The sequence below is a fragment of the Streptopelia decaocto genome, assembly GCF_964273445.1.
Source record: "Streptopelia decaocto genome assembly, chromosome: 7".
Lineage (NCBI taxonomy): Eukaryota > Metazoa > Chordata > Aves > Columbiformes > Columbidae > Streptopelia > Streptopelia decaocto.
The window spans coordinates 2,579,328-2,599,179 of record NC_138661.1 but is presented as its reverse complement, the minus strand read 5'-3'; the positions used below and the strand labels follow the sequence as shown (position 1 = coordinate 2,599,179).

At 49.5% G+C, this 19,852-nt stretch overlaps 2 protein-coding genes across 2 annotated transcripts; one reads left to right on the top strand and one right to left on the bottom strand.

The window, feature by feature from the left end:
* The first annotated feature begins 1,766 nt into the window (after positions 1–1,766).
* Positions 1,767–15,998, top strand: CDKL1 (cyclin dependent kinase like 1). Its single transcript, XM_082059070.1, has 9 exons — positions 1,767–2,130; positions 5,361–5,482; positions 7,751–7,823; positions 9,532–9,622; positions 10,371–10,571; positions 12,910–12,992; positions 13,455–13,511; positions 14,141–14,296; positions 15,006–15,998. The coding sequence occupies exons 1-9, from the start codon at positions 1,963–1,965 to the stop codon at positions 15,105–15,107; spliced, it is 1,053 nt and encodes a 350-aa protein (XP_081915196.1). The 5' UTR covers positions 1,767–1,962; the 3' UTR covers positions 15,108–15,998.
* DMAC2L (distal membrane arm assembly component 2 like) lies at positions 15,109–19,844 on the bottom strand. Its single transcript, XM_082059073.1, has 4 exons — positions 19,711–19,844; positions 17,718–17,926; positions 17,067–17,238; positions 15,109–16,402 (listed from the first exon to the last, which is right to left on the bottom strand). Exons 1-4 carry the CDS (start codon positions 19,809–19,811, stop codon positions 16,288–16,290), a joined length of 597 nt encoding a protein of 198 aa, XP_081915199.1. The 5' UTR covers positions 19,812–19,844; the 3' UTR covers positions 15,109–16,287.
* Between the last annotated feature and the right edge of the window lie 8 nt (positions 19,845–19,852).

The window sequence follows — 19,852 nt, the reverse complement described above, 5'->3', positions numbered from 1 at the left end:
CCCGTGTGTCTGAGGACGTTGTCCAGTCTCTTCTTGAATGGTCTTGGGGCCGTGACACCTCCCTGGGGAGCCTGTTCAGTGTCCAGCACCTCTGGGTGAAGAACCTTTTCCTCGTGTCCAACTGACCCTCCCTGGCACATCTGCTATTGCTGGTAACAACACCTTATCCTGAAGGAGTTCCACTGCCCTCCAGGTTTTAGGGCAGTCGGTGGGAAGGTCCTGATGCAGGGCTGGGCTTCACCATCCTCCAGCTGCCTGCGAGCCACTCGACATCTCCAGAGCACGGACGGGAGGAAGGGGAGGCTGGGATGGCACAGGAATCGGAACAGCCACAGCAACCTCTCTCCGGATTCGTGCTCCCCGGCGCCCCGCTCCAGCGCCGTCACCTGGAGCCACCGCGCAACCATCGGTGAGTTGTCTGGCAGGTAACGTGGGGGCTGGTGGACCCTAAAGGAAGAAAATAACAATCGTAAGAACACAAGAACAGGAGCGTTCGACGCTCACAGCTGGGTCTCAGCAGGGTCTGGAGCAGTTTGTACAAGCGTTGGCCATCCACGCACTGCAAGTGGTCCGGCCCTTGGTCCACCTGCGTCCCAGATCTTCAGGGATGTGCTGAGGGACAGAGAAAAGGGGGTTTGGGGCTGCACCTTTGGACAGCACGACCACCGCTTGTTGTAGATAAATACACGTAAATATTCCTCCTCGGCAGGAGATTGTTCCCGCTGCGGTTGAACCTCAGCATCAGCCTTTAGGTGTGATCACCTCCGTTGGGCTCTGAGGAAATGGCAGAAGAGCCACCGAAACAGATGCACAAGGTAAGAGATGGAAATGCTGAAAAAAGGGTCTGGGAGCTCAGCAGGTGCCAAACACTTGGGGTGTTGAACTGTACAGGGGGGACACGTCCCAGGGCTCCTGTGAACACAATGCTGGGCACCCCAAAGGGTGCGTGTGGCCCCGGGACAGCCCATGGGGACACCCCATGGGGACACCCTCCCTCCCTGGGGACCCCCTGCTCGTGGGGTCCCAGGTGCTGCTCCATCTGCTCCGCCCCGCTCAGGGCTCCCCCGAAACCCGCTTTGCCGCGGCCGGCCCCGCGAGAGGCAATTACTCCATTCCTTAGTTTATTGAAAACAGAAAGATCTCGGGGTTGTGAATAAACTTTAATTTGGTGAAGTAGCTTATATTGCTGGGTTTTGTGCTGATACATAATTTGGATTCCTTGTCTAGCTAATGTATGGGAAAAGAGGTGACAAATTAGTGCCCACTTTGCAGTGATACATAGCTCTAAATTTCATCTATGGGCAAGTTTCTCATTTCCCCTCCCTCTGCCCTTTGGGCAGATCCATCCCACTCTCCTCTTTACACAACTCCTTCGCAATTTCCTCGTTGTTGTTTGCTCTATATTTTGCCATGCAAAATTGTTCCTGAGTGAAACAGATGAACTTGTTGTACTCATATGTTATCTAGATTATTATGATTATTATGATATCGAAGAGTAAGCCAGACTGGTACCTTTTTTCTGTAATTAAGGCTGTGAACGGTATGAGATGAGGCTGCCCAGGCGGGTTGTGGAGTCTCCTGTGCAGACATTCCAACCCGCCTGGACACCTTCCTGTGTAACCTCATCTGGGTGTTCCTGCTCCATGGGGGGATTGCACTGGATGAGCTTTCCAGGGCCCTTCCAACCCCTGACATTCTGGGATTCTGGGATACAACGCGGGCCCGCCCCGGGAGAGACCGAGACCGACGCCCCCGGGCCCGCCCCGGCCCCCGGGAGAGACCGAGACCGACGCCCCCGGGCCCGCCCCGGCCCCGGGAGAGACCGAGACCGACCCCCCCGGGCCCGCCCCGGCCCCCGGGAGCTGCGCGGAGGCGGCGCAGGGCGGAGCGGAGCGGGCCGGGTGCGGGCGGGTGCGGAGCTCCGAGCCCCGGGAGCAGGGCCGGGGGGGCCCCGCCGGGGCTATGGAGCGGTACGAGAAGCTGGGCAAGGTCGGCGAGGGCTCGTACGGCGTCGTGTTCAAGTGCCGCAACAAGGACACCGGCCAGCTGGTGGCCATTAAGAAGTTCCTGGAGTCCGAGGAGGACCCGGTGATCAGGAAGATCGCCCTGCGGGAGATCCGCATGCTCAAGGTGGGCGGCGGGCGGGCGGGCACCGCGGGGAGCGGGGAGCGGGGAGGGCTCCGCCGCGAACCCCCGAATCCCCTGCGCGGCGACTGCGGGCTGTGCCCGGCCACTGCCAGCCCGGCCACTGCAGCCCGGCCATTGCCAGCCCGGCCACTGCAGCCCGGCCACTGCCAGCCCGGCCACTGCAGCCCGGCCACTGCCAGCCCGGCCATTGCCAGCCCGGCCACTGCAGCCCGGCCACTGCCAGCCCGGCCATTGCCAGCCCGGCACCGCGGCCGCGGGGCCCGGGGAGCCCTGCGGGAAGAATGGAGGCGACGGAGCGTGAGGGCAGCCCTGAGGAGACCGGGCGTCGTGAGGCGGGAAGAGAGAAGATGGGTGAGGGAGCGGGGAAGGGGAGTCCAGCGCAGCCACCAAGATGCTGAAGGAAGAGGAATGTGTGAGGAAAGGCTGAGGGAGCTGGGGCTCTGGAGCTGGACAAGAGGAGACTGAGGGGGGACTCATTCATGGGGATCAATATGGAAAGGGGGAGTGTCAGGAGGATGGATCCAGGCTCTTCTGGGTGACAATCAGTGATAGGACAAAGGGTAATGGGTGCAAACTGGAACACAGGAGATTCCACTTGAATATGAGAAGAAACTTGTTCCTGGTGAGGGTGTCAGAGCCTGGCCCAGGCTGCCCAGGGGGGTTGTGGAGTCTCCTTCTGTGCAGACATTGCAACCCACCTGGACACCTTCCTGTGTAACCTCATCTGGGTGTTCCTGCTCCATGGGGGGATTGCACTGGATGAGCTTTCCAGGGCCCTTCAACCCCTGACACTCTGGGATTCTGTGAGTGCTGAAGGGGCAGGTGAAGTGCCCGAGTCAGCTTCTCAGGATCCAGTGCCAGTGAAAGTCTGAGCCGTCTGACCAGGGACAGACGTGCCCAGGGACAGGGATGATCCTCCACCACCATCACGCATCGAGAAGAATTGGTGCCAGTGGGAAGCAAGACCCTGCAAAGGGCGAGTGGAGGAGCATGAACAAAGTCACCACTGAGCCCCTCAGACAGGGACCGATCCAACCGCTGTCCCCACGGACCCAGCGACGTCCTGGCACCGCCGTGTCCCTCGGTGTGGGGCAGCAGCCCCTGTGTGTCCAGGAGACTCCCCGGAGATGGGACCGTTGAGCTGGTGTAAAACACGTCAGCAAAACGTGCTCCTAGTGATGAGGAGAAACCCGGGAGAAACGGGGAGAGGACGGGGTGAGGTTTTCTGTCCCACACCCCGTTTCTGGAGCCGGTTGTACCCATCGCTTCTTGCTTTGCATGAACTGTTGGGAGTTTGTCCTGTCTCTTTTGGAGCTGGTGTGTTCATTCGGTCTCCATAGTATCCTGAGGCAGCGAGTGCCGCAGCTTGAGGAACGCATTGTGTGAAAAAACCTTTCCTTTTGTTTGTTATAAACTTGTTGCTGGATGACTGATACGGTGCCCCAGCTGGGCTGTGGGGAGAGTCGCTCCCTTTTAACTCTCTCCAGGGGGCTCATGGTTTTATACACCTCCATCATCTCCCCATCTTCATCTTTCTCTTTTCCATGCAGAAGAGCCTTGGCTTTACACACTGAGCTGATTAAAGAACCACATTAACAGCGTGTTGGCTATATATGAATTTTAAAATAAATACTTCAAATGGACTTGTTTTTACAAGGATCCTGCCGTTCAGACTGGGTACAACGCACTCGTGTAGACAGTCAGTGCTTTAGGATTTTGGAGCCAACAAAACCCCACAGAAATCCACAGAGGAAGATGTTCCATTGTGTTTAATGCTTCATTCCCCAAATTCGTAGTCCCTTGGTCTCTGATTTCTGTGTGACGTTGTTTGTGTAGCTGTCACCGATACTGTGCTCAGTGTTCCTTCCGTGGAATTACCTTATTTGCTTGCTGGGAAACAAGGCGCTTTCAGATTTGCGATTAAGTGCAAAATGGCAGCAAGCTGTGGTATTACTGCTGTTTCCTTTCCTCAGATCTCCTTTGTGCCATCAGCCTGTATTTTATTGAGCATTTATATATAAATAAGTGGTGTAAATGTTACTGTCAAAGGAATACACAGGCCTGATTCTCTACCTGCTGCAAAAGGAGGCAAAATAAGCCTGGATGCCACTCTAAAAGAGCCATAATCTAGGAAAAATGAATATTTCTTTTTCAGTTAGATTTTGGGGAGAGGCAGCCAAGTTTTTCTCCTATCTGAAGCAAACAGATGACATGTAGCTGTATCATTTTAGCAAACCATGCAGGAAAAGCATTACGATTTAAATTATATTAAAGACCTCAAGAGGCAAATAATCACTGCAGAAGTCAGTTGCGATACAGATGGTAAATGCACCATCCCTAAGGGTCCGAAGGCGACGCCACCGCAGGTCCCTGTGGCAGGAGCTGTCGGGACAATGTTGGTTTTAACAAGTGCAGACCTGCTTGACCATCTTTTCAGCTTTTCCTCTGTAAATAGTAACAGCTTGTTTGTTTGTTTGTTGAGGTATTTCCTGGCTTAGGCAACAACTGAGTGTTTGTCAAGGATGCAGTGAGATTGTGTTTCGTCAGTGAGAGATGTAGGGCCTGATGAATTATTATTCTGCACGGCAAATAGCTTTGTAGACAAAGGGCTTTTGATGGGAGGTGGGTGGCAGAGCGGGGCTTTGTGCAGTCTCGAAACACCCCGTGTGATCCCAATTCCATAGGAAAGGCTGGAAATACATGAAAACAGAGCGAGTCTGTGTGTAAACCCTCCCGTGGCTGCTGTTTCCAGAAGGGTGTTGTTTGCCCGGCCTTTGCGTGGAGCCTGACGCAGGTTTTAGCTCTCACGTTGCAAAGAAGATGAGAGAAAAACATCAATGCAAAGCTCCGGGCTCTTACCGTGCGTGGTTTCCCAGGGGGAGCTGCTGCTCGTGGTGGTGCCGTCAAAGGCCGGATGGTTCCGATGAGAGGTGGAATAGCCGTGGGCACCGTGACGGATCCTTTATCTGTGAGCATCTTTTCTAAGAGGCACTCGCTGAAGCCAAACTGACTTGTTGCCCATGGGTGGTTCCCGAAATAACAACACCACAGGCTGGGCTGTAGCTGAGCGGCTTCTTCACGATGTGTTGTGCTTGTGTGAAAGGTTTTGGCTTGAAGAATTGAGACCCGTGTGAGCAAAAACACCGTGTCCCCCCCGCCTTTACCCCACTGCCTGTGCACTAACTAACCAGTCCATCCGCCGTGTGTTGCAGCAACTGAAACACCCCAACCTGGTGAACCTGCTGGATGTGTTCAGGAGGAAGCGGCGGCTGCACCTGGTTTTCGAATACTGCGACCACACGGTTCTCCACGAGCTGGACAAGCACCCCCGGGGGTGAGTGGCCTGTGTCTCGCTGGGAGCTTTGGGCAAAGCAGTCGGGGGGGTGTCTGTGTCGTTGCTGCTCTGCAGGGTTTTCAGAGGAATTTCATCAATTACAGGAGAGATTTGTCAGCCCGGGGCGCAGGACGTGCCGTGTTACTGGGGTTTAGTGATGACATTCACAAGAATTGTGTGCGAGCCTGCGTGTGTTCCCGCACGGTACCGCTCACCGGGGAGACCAGGGCGGCCAGCCTGAGCGTTTGGATGAACTTTGGCTGGTACAAGCAGCCTGGGAGCATCTGCTGTCTTGCTGGTTGGATATTAGGAAAAAATTCTTCCCCAAAGGGCTGTGGGGCACTGGAACAGGCTGCCCAGGGCAGTGCTGGAGTCACCATCCCTGGAGGGCTGGACAGACGGACATGAGGTTCTCAGGACATGGGGCAGTGCCAGGGGTGGGTTATGGTTGGACTGGATGGTCTTGAGGGTCTTTTCCAACCTAAATGATTCTGTGAAAAATTTCCCTCTTGTGTCCAACTGGAATCGCCCCAGGAGTAACTTGTACCCATTACCCCTCGTCTTTTCCAAGTGACTATTTGTAAAAAGGGAATCTCCATCTTCTTGGTAGCCACCCTTTAAATACTGGAATGTGGTGATGAGGTCTCCCCTAAGCCTTCTGAACGCTGAACAAGCCCAGCTCTCTCAGCCTTTCCTCCTATGGCGGCTTCCCAGTCCCCACATCATTGGGGTCCTGCTCTGGACCCTCTCCGCATCTTTTTTTTGTACAGCTGGGACCAAAACTGAACACAGTACCCCAGGCGTGGCCTGGAAACGCTGCATCTGGGACCGGTGCAGAGGGGACACTCACCCAGGGTTCTCCGGATGAGGTAGAGCTGGTCCACGTCAGACTTGCCCGGCCACAGGGGAACCCCGGACAGCAGCTCCGCAAACATGCACAGGGTCGCGTCCAGAGAAGGAGACTCCACAACCAAACCAAAACCATCACTGTTCTGTGATTCTGTGAAACCAGAGGGTCAGATACCTGCTCTTTAAACAGGCGCTTGCACAAAGTGTGAGCTGCACGGGCAGAAAGAACATTCTCCAGGACAGGACTTGTTCCTTTGCCACATTCCAAATGACACTCCCACTAAACACATTGTCCCTAACTCTTCGCAGTGGCTCGGTGCTGTGGAAATGCTAAGCAGAAGTTCATAAATCATTTTCCAGGCCTGGAGGTAAATGAATTGCCTGCAGGAGACTAATGGGCGTTGAGTAAACAAGCGCCTGTTATTCTGTTTCTCGCTGTTGTGGAGCTCTGGAAGGAGAACCGAGCGCTGACAGCCGGTGGCTTTGTGCCCGGTGAGCCGCTCTCACCCCAGTTTGAACCCACTCACCTGGACTCCGAAGACAGGACGGATAACCCTCTTTGAAGAAAACACCTCACATTTGCTTTCTATTCATGAAAACAACTCCAGTGTGAACAAATGCGTGACGCCTGGTTGCATATTTTTGATCTTGGTGAAGGCAGATGGTCAAGGCTTTTGGGCACACGCCTCTTTGCACCGTGTTTCCAGCTCATTTGGCCAACTTCATCCCCTTGGGCTGGCAGCGCAGCACTCGCATTCTAGGATGTTTCTGCAAGGAAACTCTAGCATTGCAACCACAGTGTCAAAATGCACAAAACCTTTGGCGCTGACGGCAGAAGGTGCCTTAAAGGAAAGGCCGGGCTTCCTGCGTATTGTTCATATTGGTTTACTTTAGGTTTTGTTGTTATTTTTTTTTCTTTGTGATGAATCAGCAGCTTTTCAGTATTAAACACATGAAAAAAGGTTGTATTTGAGCTTGAAAGTGCCAAGACTGTCACCTCTGCCTTTCCTGGGGTTGTTGAAGACCATTGCAAACAGCCAAGGAAGTTTAAGAATTGTTGCACAGTAACTGAAAGAGAGGAGGTTGGATCTTTAACAGGGGGTTTCTCTCTCTGAAGCGTTTGCCGTTCATTGGAGGGAAGGAGAGGAGATGCAAACCACAGTAGAGCTTTATACTCTTGTAGGAACATCCTTCCCTGTCCCTCTCTGGCCAATCAATGACATGAGTGAGAGTTATTATGTATTTCTTGTAATCTATTTATAACAAGAAAATGCACCTCATGTTTTTCTCTTTGGTCCCCAACGGTTTTGCTCAGAGGTCCCTGTGCAATGTTGTCACTCAAAGGCCTCCTCTTCCTTTTCTCTGTGATAGCAAAGTTGGTTTTAATGACCAAAATATAAATGTGCTTTTTTAAAACAGGGTGCCGGAGCATCTGGTGAAGAGCATAATGTGGCAGACCCTCCAGGCTGTGAGCTTCTGCCATAAACACAATGTAAGTCCCCTGGACAGCACTAACGATCGCTGTAATGCGGCTTCGGAGGAGGAGGAGTTTTTTCCTGGTTACAGAGCTTTCATGGGATGAAGTCAGATGAAGTTTCCCATTTCAACAGGAAACATCTATCTGAAATATTAGTGTATATCCACAACAGCTACATTTACTGTCACACAGGTCCCTTGGGTTTGCTGTCAAGGGGCGATTTGCTCTGATCACCTTAGACAAGCCCTTCCAGGCTGAACAGGAATATATCCTGGTACGTTCCCTGTGCCACGCGTTAGAACTGACGTTTAGAAAAGTGGCTTAACGTCTGATCGACTGAGACCTGAGCAAACCGCTTCTGGTTTCCCAAAGTGTCCTGCTGGTGATAGTCAGAGGCATTGAACCCTGTTACCTGTTAAAAAGTTTCAAAAATGAGATACAGTAAACCGGTTTTACAGCCCCTCCTCTGCTCTCTGGAGGGAAACGTGCATAGCAAATATTCCGTAGAAGTAGAAGCAGGGAAGGAAAGGAGCCTTTTGGAGGAGTTCTTTAGGCAAACTTAGCTGTAATTGTCTTTGGGTTTGTTTATCTGCCAATATTTGAAATTGAAGAGTCAGGCAGGAGGTCACAGGAATGGCTGTTTTGTCTTTGCTGGGAGAATTATGTCCAGCCGAGCCACAGGAACTTGGTCATAGCTCCGTCCTGCTTCCAGGGTTTGTTGGTTTTCCTTGTTTTTTTCTGTTCCCCCACTCAGTCTGAAAGATTTAATGGAGTTTTAAAGCAGAGGGAACAATGAGATGGTGCAGTCTGACCTGCTGTAGATCCCAGGTAATGAGGTTTTATGCGGCTGCCCTTTATGGAGCTCCATGACGCTGGTTTAACAAGCAGCATTTCAGTCCTCAGGAGGAGACAAGAGAATAATTTAGCACCGGCTTAGCCGGGAAGAGTCTGTGATGTCTGTGCTGAGGTGATGGTAGGGGAGGAACAACGTGAGCCAGACCCTGGTGATTTCAGTAGAGCACCCCTGTCACACATACACAGAAGAAATGAAGCTCTCTGTTAGTTTGACCAGCAGAAGCTCTTTCCCAGCCCCAAATTTGGCTGTTGTGAACAGCCAGGCAAGGTGACTTCTCAAGAACCGCAGAATCGCTGCTGTTGGACTGGACCTCTGGAGATCATCTGGCCCAGCACTCCCGCTCAAGCTGGGTCAGCTAGAGCAGGCTGCTCAGAAACTCCTCTAGTCGGGTTTGAATATATCCAAGGACAGAGGTTCCATAAACCCCCTGGGCAACCTGTTTGGGTGTTTGGCCACCCTGACAGTAAAAAGAAAAAAACCTCATGTTTAAATGGAATTTCCTGTGTGTTCATTTGTGCCCATTGCCTCTTGTCCTTTCACTGGACAAGTGAGGAGAGCCTGGCTCAGTCGTCTTTACTGCTTCCCATCAGGTGTTCCTGACTTTACTCCTTCCCATACACATTGATGAGATCCCCCTGAGCCTTCTCCAGGCTGAGTGATGGTCCCAGCTCCGTCATCCTCTCCTTACCCCAACCCCGTAATCATTTGCGCACAAAATCACCTCTCGTTAGGATCTCCCCACATATTCACAGAGCTCAGCCTGTGTTAGGAGGGTGTTACGCATACCTGCACCGAGTGACTTGCGTTAAGTGCCAGGTTAAATACTTGCCGCTAACCTTGTTGTTTTCTTTTTTTTCCTGTGTCCAGTGCATCCACCGAGATGTGAAGCCAGAAAACATCCTGATAACCAAGCACTCAGTCATCAAACTTTGTGACTTCGGATTTGCTCGCATACTGAGTGAGTGCCGACTTGCTACTTACACGAATTGTTAACACACTAAAGCTCACATGAAGTGTAGGATCAGGCTTCCAAACACCAGTAAAGACTCACTCATCTTTGATGCACATGTAAATCATCCTGTGTGAAGGCTGGTGTGTTTCCACAGAGAATCTCTGCCGAAGGCTGGGTAGAGATCCCCAAACCAGCTGCAAGGGAGCGAGCCCAGACAGCGCGGTGCCAAGTGCCTCTGGAAACAAACTCCTGAGCTCCGTGCTGAACCGCTGAACCGGCGATGGGAGATGGCACTGGTAAATGGCACGAGGCCTCAGGCGTCTCCGAGCTGCCCAGCTGGAGATGCTCAACGCTGGAGCCGCAGCTGGAGCTCCCTGGCAGGAGAGGCCCCTCTGGCAGAAGGCGCTGCCTCTGCAATCAACAGCTTCACATTTTCCATTGTCATAAAGCCTGTAATTTGGGGTTTTTTTAGCTCTTGTTCAGACAAATCACGTGGGCTCTGAGAACTGACCACTGGCTGATGCAGGGTCCTGCTGTGGAGCTCTGCATATTTTCAATTTGAGAAAAATATGGTCTTGATTTTTACCAAGTGTTTTCAAAGTCGGGTTCTGCTAGTGGGCAGTGACTCATCCTGTTCCTGTAGCTATTGCTGCCCAGGAGGTGCCCTGATATGTGGAACAGCTGACGGTGGCTCGTCTGCATCGTTCTGACCCCACATTCCTGTTTGTTTCTCTCCTTCCCGACCCTGACCTAGCCGGGCCGAGTGATTATTACACAGACTACGTGGCTACCAGATGGTACCGCTCTCCGGAGCTGCTGGTGGGAGACACGCAGTACGGCCCCCCCGTGGACGTGTGGGCCATCGGCTGCGTGTTTGCGGAGCTGCTGTCCGGGGTTCCCCTGTGGCCGGGCAAGTCTGACGTGGACCAGCTCTACCTCATCCGGAGAACCCTGGGTGAGTGTCCCCTCTGCACCGGTCCCAGATGCAGCGTTTCCAGGCCACGCCTGGGGTACTGTGTTTTGGTCCCGGCTGTACAAAAAAAAGATGCGGAGAGGGTTCAGAGCCAGGCCCCAATGATGTGGGGACTGGGACACTGCCATAGGAGGAAAGGCTGAGAGAGTTGAGCTTGTTCAGCATTCATAAGGCTTAGGGGAGACCTCATCACCATGTTCCAGTATTTAAAGGGTGGCTACCAAGAAGATGGAGATTCCCTTTTTACAAATAGTCACATGGAAAAGATGAGGGGTAATGGGTACAAGTTACTCCTGGGGCGATTCCAGTTGGACACAAGAGGGAAATTTTTCACAGAATCATTTAGGTTGGAAAAGACCCTCAAGACCATCCAGTCCAACCATAACCCACCCCTGTCCCTGCCCCATGTCCTGAGAACCTCATGTCCGTCTGTCCAACCCTCCAGGGATGGTGACTCCAGCACTGCCCTGGGCAGCCTGTTCCAATGCCCCACAGCCCTTTGGGGAAGAAATTGTTCCCCAGATCCAACCTCAACCTCCCCTGGTGCAACGTGAGGCCATTTCCTCTCATCCTCTCATTATGAGAACCAGCCATTGGAATCATCTCCCCAGGGAAGTGGTGGATTCTTTTAAGATGCAGCTGGGCAGACTGTGTTTTGCCAAGAAAGGTTGGACCAGCTGATCCTTGAGGTCCCTTCCAAGCTGGAATTCTGTGATTCTTCCCGATGCCTGTGGCAGGGCTAGAACTTGCACAGGAGGAGTTTCCTCTGTGGTGGGAATTGGGATTAGCCAGGAGGCAAATGCACCCAATGGACCTCGATCTCTCCCTTTAGCAGGTCCTGGCTGTATTTGAGGTGTTACTGTCCCTGAAAGGCAGCTGGGTTTTCCTGGCATGACTTACACATGCACATCTTGTTCAGTCTTTTCAGCTGGGGTGGCCTCTGGGAAGCCAACCTGGATTTGGAACAGAGATTAAATAAAAGAGCCCTTATCCATGTAACGCTTAACGCAGCCTCATTGACTCGATTTGATGCTGGTGTGTACCATCTGATTTCTTGAGTGGAAAGGAACAAACTCTCATTTTTAATTGACATTTCCCATGAACTGAGAATTGTAATTTTTACTCAGCAGTTTATGAAACTATAAAGGTGACTAATGGTTTTAAACAGAGAAGTTCATTAGCTTGAAATATAGTTAAACATTGATTGCTTCATTCTCTAGAATAGTGTTAGGTAAGTTATAATTTATCTTTAATGATGGGGTTCCAGCCAGAAGAAATTCCCTTTTGATCCAGGTGATGAACTGAGCAGCAGAATGTACAGAGAAGAGCTCCTGGTCGCAGCTGTGTAATTGTGTTGATTTGGCTGCTGTACCAGCTCATTACGGATTTGATTTTAACATTTTGCTTGCTCTGAGGTGCTCTAAGCTTCAAAAAAGGGCCACGAAGCTGCATTGGGGAAAAACTACCGCATGTTGCTTTTGGTGCTGCATTTCAGCTCTTTTCTGTACAACATCCTACAAAAAAGAATCTCCCCTAGTCTGAGTTAAATCATGATGGAGCTGGAACGCTTGTGTTATTCCAGCAGTCGGAGGAGACACGGCTGTTTATGCAGACACGCCGCCTCTCGGGAATCCTTTTCCTTTGAAAATGCAGAACCACGGCGTGAGCGTGGCGAGGAGCTCAATGCTCGCCGCGCTCCAACAGCGCTCGCCAGCAGAGCTGCCCACGCTCTGAGCGCGGCCAAAGCAAACAGCGGCTCCTGCCAGTTGCTCGGCAGAGCTCCGGGTGATCGGAGCTGCTGATCTGATCTTGCCGAGGGCTTTGGGCAGGATCCCTGGGTGCTGTGCATGGCTGGAGTTGGGTTCGGCTCCCGGTAGGTGTTTGCACAGCACCCTCTAGCTCTGGCACAGAGCAGCCGTGTTCCTGCAGCTTAGTGCCTCGTCCCACCTCCTTCCCTCAGTTCTCCTGAGGGATCCTTTTGCTTGTGCAAATGCAAATTCGCAGTTACCCAAATAATGCAGATCTAGGTGTTTAGCATGGGGAGATAAATAGAAATATGTATTTTTCAAAGCCTCCAGCTATAGTGGCCACAGTTCATAGAAGCTGCTCTGCTGCACAGCGGAGAAGCCCAGAGCCCAGAAGATGCGCTGGTGTCCTAGATGGACGCTAGTTTTCACAAAAGCACATTTTGTTGTCTCAGTTGATGGTACTCCATCTGTTTAGATGTTCTCAGCCTTGTTAGAGGATAAGCTTGTTCAGTGCAGGCATTGTAGAAGCAGCAAATTAATTTGACTTTGGTTTTTTTCATTCTTGGTCAAAGGGGATCTTATTCCCAGACACCAGCAAGTGTTCAGCACCAACCAGTTCTTCAGCGGGGTAAGGATTCCGGACCCAGAGAGCATGGTAAGAGCTCCCTCCGGATGCGCTCAGCAGCGATCTGTCTGCCGTGCTGAGGAGATGCGGGGCTTGGCCAGAGAAATGTTCCTGCTTCTTCCTACCCAGCACACATGTGCTGGCTGCTCTGGAAGCACGGCTGGAAAAGCCTCGCTCCCTCAGCTCAACCAGTCCTTTGCTGCACAGCATTTTTTCCCTATCCAAAAGCTTTGCCCTCTGTCAGTGTACACTAGAATATTATCTGGAGGTGGCTGAACCCCTCTCGTGACATTTCAACTAACACCCTGGGTAAAAGCAGGCAAACAATTGCTTCATCTCTGCTCCTCCCATCCTCAGGAATGCCAGGCAGGTCCCTAAGTGACAGATGCGTTTGGTGATGTACAGCTCACGCTGGGGAAAGCTGGGTCTCTGTAGTTGGTGAATGACAAGCTTGCTAATAGGAGTACGCTCACTTTTGTTTTTTCCCTCCAGGAGCCGTTAGAAATGAAATTCCCCAATATTTCATACTCTGCTTTAGCTCTCATGAAGGTAAGAAAAAGGCAGCTGGTGGAGGGGTTGTGCGCCGAGGCTGAGCAAACGCAGTCTGGTTTGTTTATCCAGCTGGTAAATGGTTTGGTTGGCTACTGAATTCTCAGAGGTTGATTGAAAATTAGAGCTGGAGGGGATTTAGAGAGGCCTTTTCATCCACTCCTCTCTAATCCACTCACGGAGGTGGAAAACATGTTATTCCCTCATTAAGATGCAGTGAATGGAGACTGCGGATAGAGACAATAAAAAGAAGGTGCAGCTGTGGACAGTATTCTCTACGCTGAACGCTGGAACAGCCCAGCCAGTGCCGTAGCAGATTTCCATGTTCAAGAAAGTTCTATTCCAAATGAAAGTTCTGGGATTAACTGTTTTTGAGACTCAATGGTTTGCTGCACCGCACACTTGTAACTGTCCCTCTAGCTGCGATTTCTTCCACTGCCTTGTTGTTCGGTACCAGCTGCTTGGCAAGTTTCATGCTGACTCTGTAAAACCAGACTCTTAGAATCCACTAAAAAAAAAGATTAACGCTTGTATCTGTGGAAATGCTCGTTGGCTGTGGCGAGTAGCTGGAATCGTGCAGACTTGTTCAGTGAGCGTTTTGTATGACCTTTTACTTCATCTTTTCTAAGGGCTGCCTTCGGATGGACCCTGCGGAGAGGCAGACGTGTGAGCAGCTGCTGCAGCATCCCTATTTTGACAGCATTAGGGAGGCGGCAGATCTAGGGAAAGAACACGAAAAGGCAGCTCGGAAACCAGGCAGGCTGACTCGGAAGCACGTGCCGGGGGTAACATTTTGTAGTAGTATTAATATTTAATGCTGTGTGCCTAAGGAGGGCGCTGGTTTTGTTTAGATGCCAGGAGGGGGACCCGTGCTGGCAGCTCATGTGAGATAGAGCTCCTGCGTTGGACCCATCTTCATTTTAGCCCCAGGAGAAAATGAACCTCCTGGCCAAAGAGTAACTGGGTACAAACTGAATTCTGCATCGCAGCTCCCCTGAGTCGCTGGGGGTGAAAGACGGGGTTTATCTGGGAATGCGTCTCCTGACTAAGAGCGGCAGGACAGCTGGACAAACTGGACGGGCTTGTGTGGCTGGTTTGATTTGAAGCTCTCTGGGATCTGTTTGGTGCTTTCAAATCCCAGATTACGGAGATTCCCCACGATGGCTGAGCTGGTAACACGCAGGGAAGCTGGAGGTGTAGGGTGCAGAACTGCTGCAGCATAGAAATTCCTCCATTAAACTGATTCCCCTCTCCCATTTCTCTGATGTAGGATAGAACAGGAATATTTTTCTTGCCCTGGATGACTGGAAGAAACACCTTTAATGAGGTGTTCTGGTTGTAGAACCCCAGATCAATAACTCTTTGTTTGAAAAGTCCAGGGTTACAGTAGGAATAGTTATATACCTTATATTCCACTTGACAGTAAAATGCGTGCTTGCTCCTCATTTCTCACCATGTACCTTTCTCACCGTGTACCTTCTCCTTTCGTTACAGCACCTGCCTCAGTTAACCAGCAGTAACATCCTGCCAGCTTTGGACAGCAAGAAGTACTGCTCCAAAACAAGGAAATCAAACTACCATTTCCCAAACATCTAACTGGATGGCAGACGAAAAACTATTTATTGTTCAAAGTTCGAGTCATTTCAAACTTTATAAAAGGAGGATACATGGTGGAAAACTTAAGTGAATACCTGTTATGATATATACAAAAACGGGCTGTAAAGCAACGTGCTCTGGGTCACTAATGGGAGGGAAGCGACGGACAGATTGTATACTGGTTTGAGATTGTATACTGGTTTAGGATTGTATACTGGTTTAGGATTGTATACTGGTTCGGGGTCACTGCGACCCCGTGTTTACAGTGTGAATTTAAGAGCTCTGGTTTGTCAATGGCCTGTATTGCAGACTTGGCAGACAAACTGCAACCTTGCCAAATAAATCCAAGTCCCACTGTGGCAAAACAGTGACACTGCTTTAGACTGGGACTAAGACACTGGTCCCGCGAGGAGCGGTGAACAGATAGTAGCTATAAACCTGCTCCAGGTAGTTATAAACCCGCTGAAATAGCACTACTTTAAAGCTACGTGTGTCTTGTGTCCTGCATTTATATATCACAAAGTATTAAAGGTACTCGTAGTGACTTTGCAGCAGGCTCGGCAGGAACCATTAGCAGGAGGAGAACATTTTAATCATAAAACCTATTGTTTCTTTAGTCTTTTCAGAGCTTCTCCCGCGTGTTTCTTCCTTGCATCATGAGGTCGGGTTTATTTGCTGTTTCTGTCAATAGCAAAGTCACTTGCCTGTAGTGTTATAGAAGTTGTTTTTTTCAAAAATAATTCATTAGTATAATTGATAACACTGGCCAGACGCAGGCAGGAATTCTACCTAAGTACATGTATTGGAATGATTCTGGGCTTTTGTGTCATCTCAGGATGTAATATTGTGTTGATTTTCAATAAAAGAAACGTAGCTTGTTTTTCCAATTTATTGGATGTGTTTTACTGCACAAAGTTTTACTGCTGGGCAAGGAACATCCTCTTTCTACTTGAAAGCTACAGCAAAACTGTTTTCTTTTCCCACTATTGTTCTACGGCAATTTCTGTGGGACAGATCCATATCCTCACAGTGTGCCTGTCTACCTTTTATTTCAAATCGTAATTTGGGTCATCTGGGCTTATTTCCATACCTGGAAATAAAGCAGTGCCTACAACTTAATTTATGCAACATATGATAAATCCTAAGAACTCAAATACATTTCAGTTACGTGTAGTTGTGCTTATTCCAAGTCCAGCTCCAGCTCCAGGTTTGGCAGTGCCTGCTGAAGGATCTGCATGGTAGTTTCTTTTTGTCTTATTCCAGGAAGGTCACTCAGAAACAAATATTCAAGGTTCCTGTAAATATTTAAAAAGAAAAGTCAGCAGCTACTACTTAATTGTTGACACAGCAATTAGACAAAGGATTATTCTACCATAGTGGTTTTGAGTATTTTAAAAGGTTACTGGTTCTAATGGAAGGTTTTTTTTTCTGAAGTGGGTGCTTAAAGTTTTTAGCTCACCATAAATTGAGTCAAAAAGAGATCCTGGACCCCCCACATGAAGCTTCCTTCATATTAAACAGTATTTCATAGTTTCAAGAGCAATTTAGTAAAAGTTACTTTAATGTAAATAATAATTAGAGGTAAATAATAATGAGAGTGATGTAGATGGTCCTGAATAATAACAACATTCTGTAGGATGAAATCCAGGTCCCCAGATGACCCATATGTAGATGTCCATGACTGTGTAACACTGAATGGCTTTGAGCACCAGAAAACACAGTGCTGCCCTAAAACCTTCCAGGCCACAGCGAGCACGAGATAACCGAGCAATGGGAAGTGGCATCAGATGCAGAAGGACAATAAATGCAACAGGACACCATCAAAACCTGCCCTGGAAAGGAACAGCAAGAGGGGCTCAGGAGTAGAAACCAAGGTGATCAAAAACTACAGTCAACACAACCCCAAAACCACGGGAAGAAAAACCAGAGGGAGTGAGAAGAGCTCAGCAGCTCACGTACGCCAGCTTGTGCAGTGCAATGACGCCTTTATCTGTGACATTCCCACAGGAAATGATCTTCAGCTGCAGGAGACTCTTCTGGAGATTCTTGGTCTCGCTGAGGCGCTGCAGACACTCGTCCTGTATGTAAATGCACTTCTGCAGCGTGATCTCTGTAACGTGTTCAAGACCATCTGCAAAGACAAAAACGAGTATTTGCTTCAGAATGCCAGGAACAAGCCATGCTGGTTGTTAAATTCTCACTCGCCAATTTAGTAACTGCCTCCAAAACCACAGAGCAGTGTGCTCCTCTATACAGTGGGGCCATAATGCACAATGAATCTTCAAAGTCCCTTTATGGGACTTCAAATATATGAAAACCCCAGGGTTTGTATCCTTTTGGTAAGATTCTGAGAGCTTTGACATGGGCAAGTAACAAAAAAACTACAAGTCTGAGTGATAAACAACGGCTCTGAATTAGAAACGTATTAATGAAGGAAATTCAAGGTCTCCTGCAAATAAAAAAACCCAAATGGTCTGTTCCCCATTTTGGTTTTTGTTATTTAAAGGACACCTGAAACAAGAAAACAATATAGTTATTCAGATTTTGATGCAACTGAAAGAACTAAGACGGCTATGTATAATCTTCACACAGCTGTGTCTACTACGTTACCCAAATAGTCAAACCCTCTGTACATGATGCAGGACTCGGTGGCGTTAATGGCTTCGATCTTGTACTTCCCCAAGGGCCCCGTGGGGAGCCCATTGTAGTCCTGCTGCCACTTCTCGTAGCCCTGGTAGCGCACAAGGGCTCCGCAGCGCAGCAGCCACTCCGAGGCCGCCCGGTCGGGGCCCACGGCTCGGATCCGGTCATAGTCCACCCTGCCGAGACACAAAGAGCATCCACACGCTTTCTAGAACGTGACTGATGTATTGGCTTTGCGATAATACCATCGCACAACAATCATTTGGGTATGTGCATGATGTCTGAAAAAAATACGATTTACTGGAAGTAGTTTATGTGTAATTATTTGGATTGTGCTGATTCTCCATCAGTCAGGCATAAGGTTTTTTTAAACTGCAGTTACTTTTGGTTAAAAAAAAAGAAAGAATACAAATGCAACTTGACTTGGCATGTGTTAACCTTTCTAATTGACTGTTTCCTCCATGTCTGGACTCAATGGTCCTTGTGGGTCACTTCCAACTCAGGACATTCTGTGATTCTGTAAGAAGAGATAAAAACGCCTTTCTCTACCCAGAGTCAGGCTTTACAACAATTGCAAATGTGTCCCCCAAATATATTTTGCTTATATAAAAACTGAACATTGCTTGTGATGTGTATGTCATTCCTGAAGCCTGATCATCAAAAATCACAATATTTCAAAATGACACATTTCAGCAATTGGTTAAAAGCCCTGGATCAATTCAGTTGAAGGATTTCTCAGTCTGGTGAGCAGCGCTGAAGGCAGAAGCAGCGACCTGGCAGAACCATTCCAGCCACCACCTACACCATACTACCCTTTAACAGAGAAGACACAAGGCAAAACTACTATAACAGCTACTGCCTAAAGTTACAGGCAGAGAAAGGTTCACAAAGAAAGGCTTTATCTTTCTATAACTGAATGTGAAACCCTCGTGTGGCTGAATCACTTTGTGAACAATGGGATGGTGAGATGCTTTTCTGAGTTAGTAAAGGCAAATGGTTGTGCTACCGGCTTAAACGCAGCTGGGAGACAAAAGAAGACCAGAGAATCACAGAATGTCCTGGTTTGGAAGGTACACACAAGGATCGTCGAGTCCAACTCTCTGGAAGGGCACAACTTGTAACTGAGAACCAGTCAGGAACAAGCCCCGCTGAGCACCCGCATGCAATCTGGGGAGAATAAAAGCACTGATCATAGTGAAGAGAAGCTGCTAAATTAATGTACACTGTGATTAAGTTACACAAGACGTACCCATCATTAAGCAACTGACATGACAAATGCCTCCTGACCACCTGCAAAACGAGGGGCTATTTTTCAAGTTTTAGATTGTTCTGCATGGCAAGAGGGAGACAGAAGACTGAGTGATACATTGTTTAGAAGCAGAGTGCTTGGTTTCTATTTAACTAATAATTAATATTTCTATTGTAAGTAAGAAACTGAACAATTATAACTAACATCAATTATTTCTTAGTATAGATGTATGTAAAAAATTTCAAAAATTGCAATGCATATGTGATAATTATGTGAATATAAGCAATGCCAGAGCACCCAGCCTTTGGAGCACTGATGGAGGATGATCCCCAGCACTGATAACGAATGTGCTTAACAGCATAATTGACTCTGCTGATAAGTTTATTTCTACGTTTCAATACAATACATTCTGTCCACTCCTGGGACTTCGTCGTCTCTTCACAGACCCCACGGTGGATCCCTGGGACCCGCTAATTGCCCTGTGCACCCCATTAATGGCCCTGTGCACCCCACTAATGGCCCTGTGCACCCCATTAATCGCCCTGTGCACCCCGTTAGCGGCCTGATTACCCCGCTAATGGCCTGTGCACCCCATTAATGGCCCTGTGCACCCCATTAATGGCGCTGTGCACCTCGTTAATCGCCCTGTGCACCCCGTTAGCGGCCTGATTACCCCGCTAATGGCCTGTGCACCCCGTTAATGGCCCTTACTTGTTGAACACGGCGTTCAGCCATCCCCAGAAGGCTCTGCAAGCGCTGGGCACCCGCGGGCTCCGCCTGCACGCCGACGGTACGAGTTTTCCCCAAAGCATCACGTTCTTGAGGAAAAGGAGAGAGGGGGACCCGGGGTGTC

Bases quoted from the DNA above. Each gene is read 5' to 3' on its own strand.
- CDKL1 (XM_082059070.1), top strand. From the start codon at position 1,963: ATGGAGCGGTACGAGAAGCTGGGCAAGGTCGGCGAGGGCTCGTACGGC. The intron at 2,131-5,360 runs GTGGGCGGCGGG...CGTGTGTTGCAG, and splicing joins GGGAGATCCGCATGCTCAAG to CAACTGAAACACCCCAACCT. The intron at 12,993-13,454 runs GTAAGAGCTCCC...TTTTCCCTCCAG, and splicing joins TTCCGGACCCAGAGAGCATG to GAGCCGTTAGAAATGAAATT.
- DMAC2L (XM_082059073.1), bottom strand. From the start codon at position 19,811: ATGCTTTGGGGAAAACTCGTACCGTCGGCGTGCAGGCGGAGCCCGCGG. The intron at 17,927-19,710 runs GTAAGGGCCATT...GTGTCTCGGCAG, and splicing joins CTGAACGCCGTGTTCAACAA to GGTGGACTATGACCGGATCC. The intron at 17,239-17,717 runs GTAACGTAGTAG...TTGTCTTTGCAG, and splicing joins CAGAGGGTTTGACTATTTGG to ATGGTCTTGAACACGTTACA.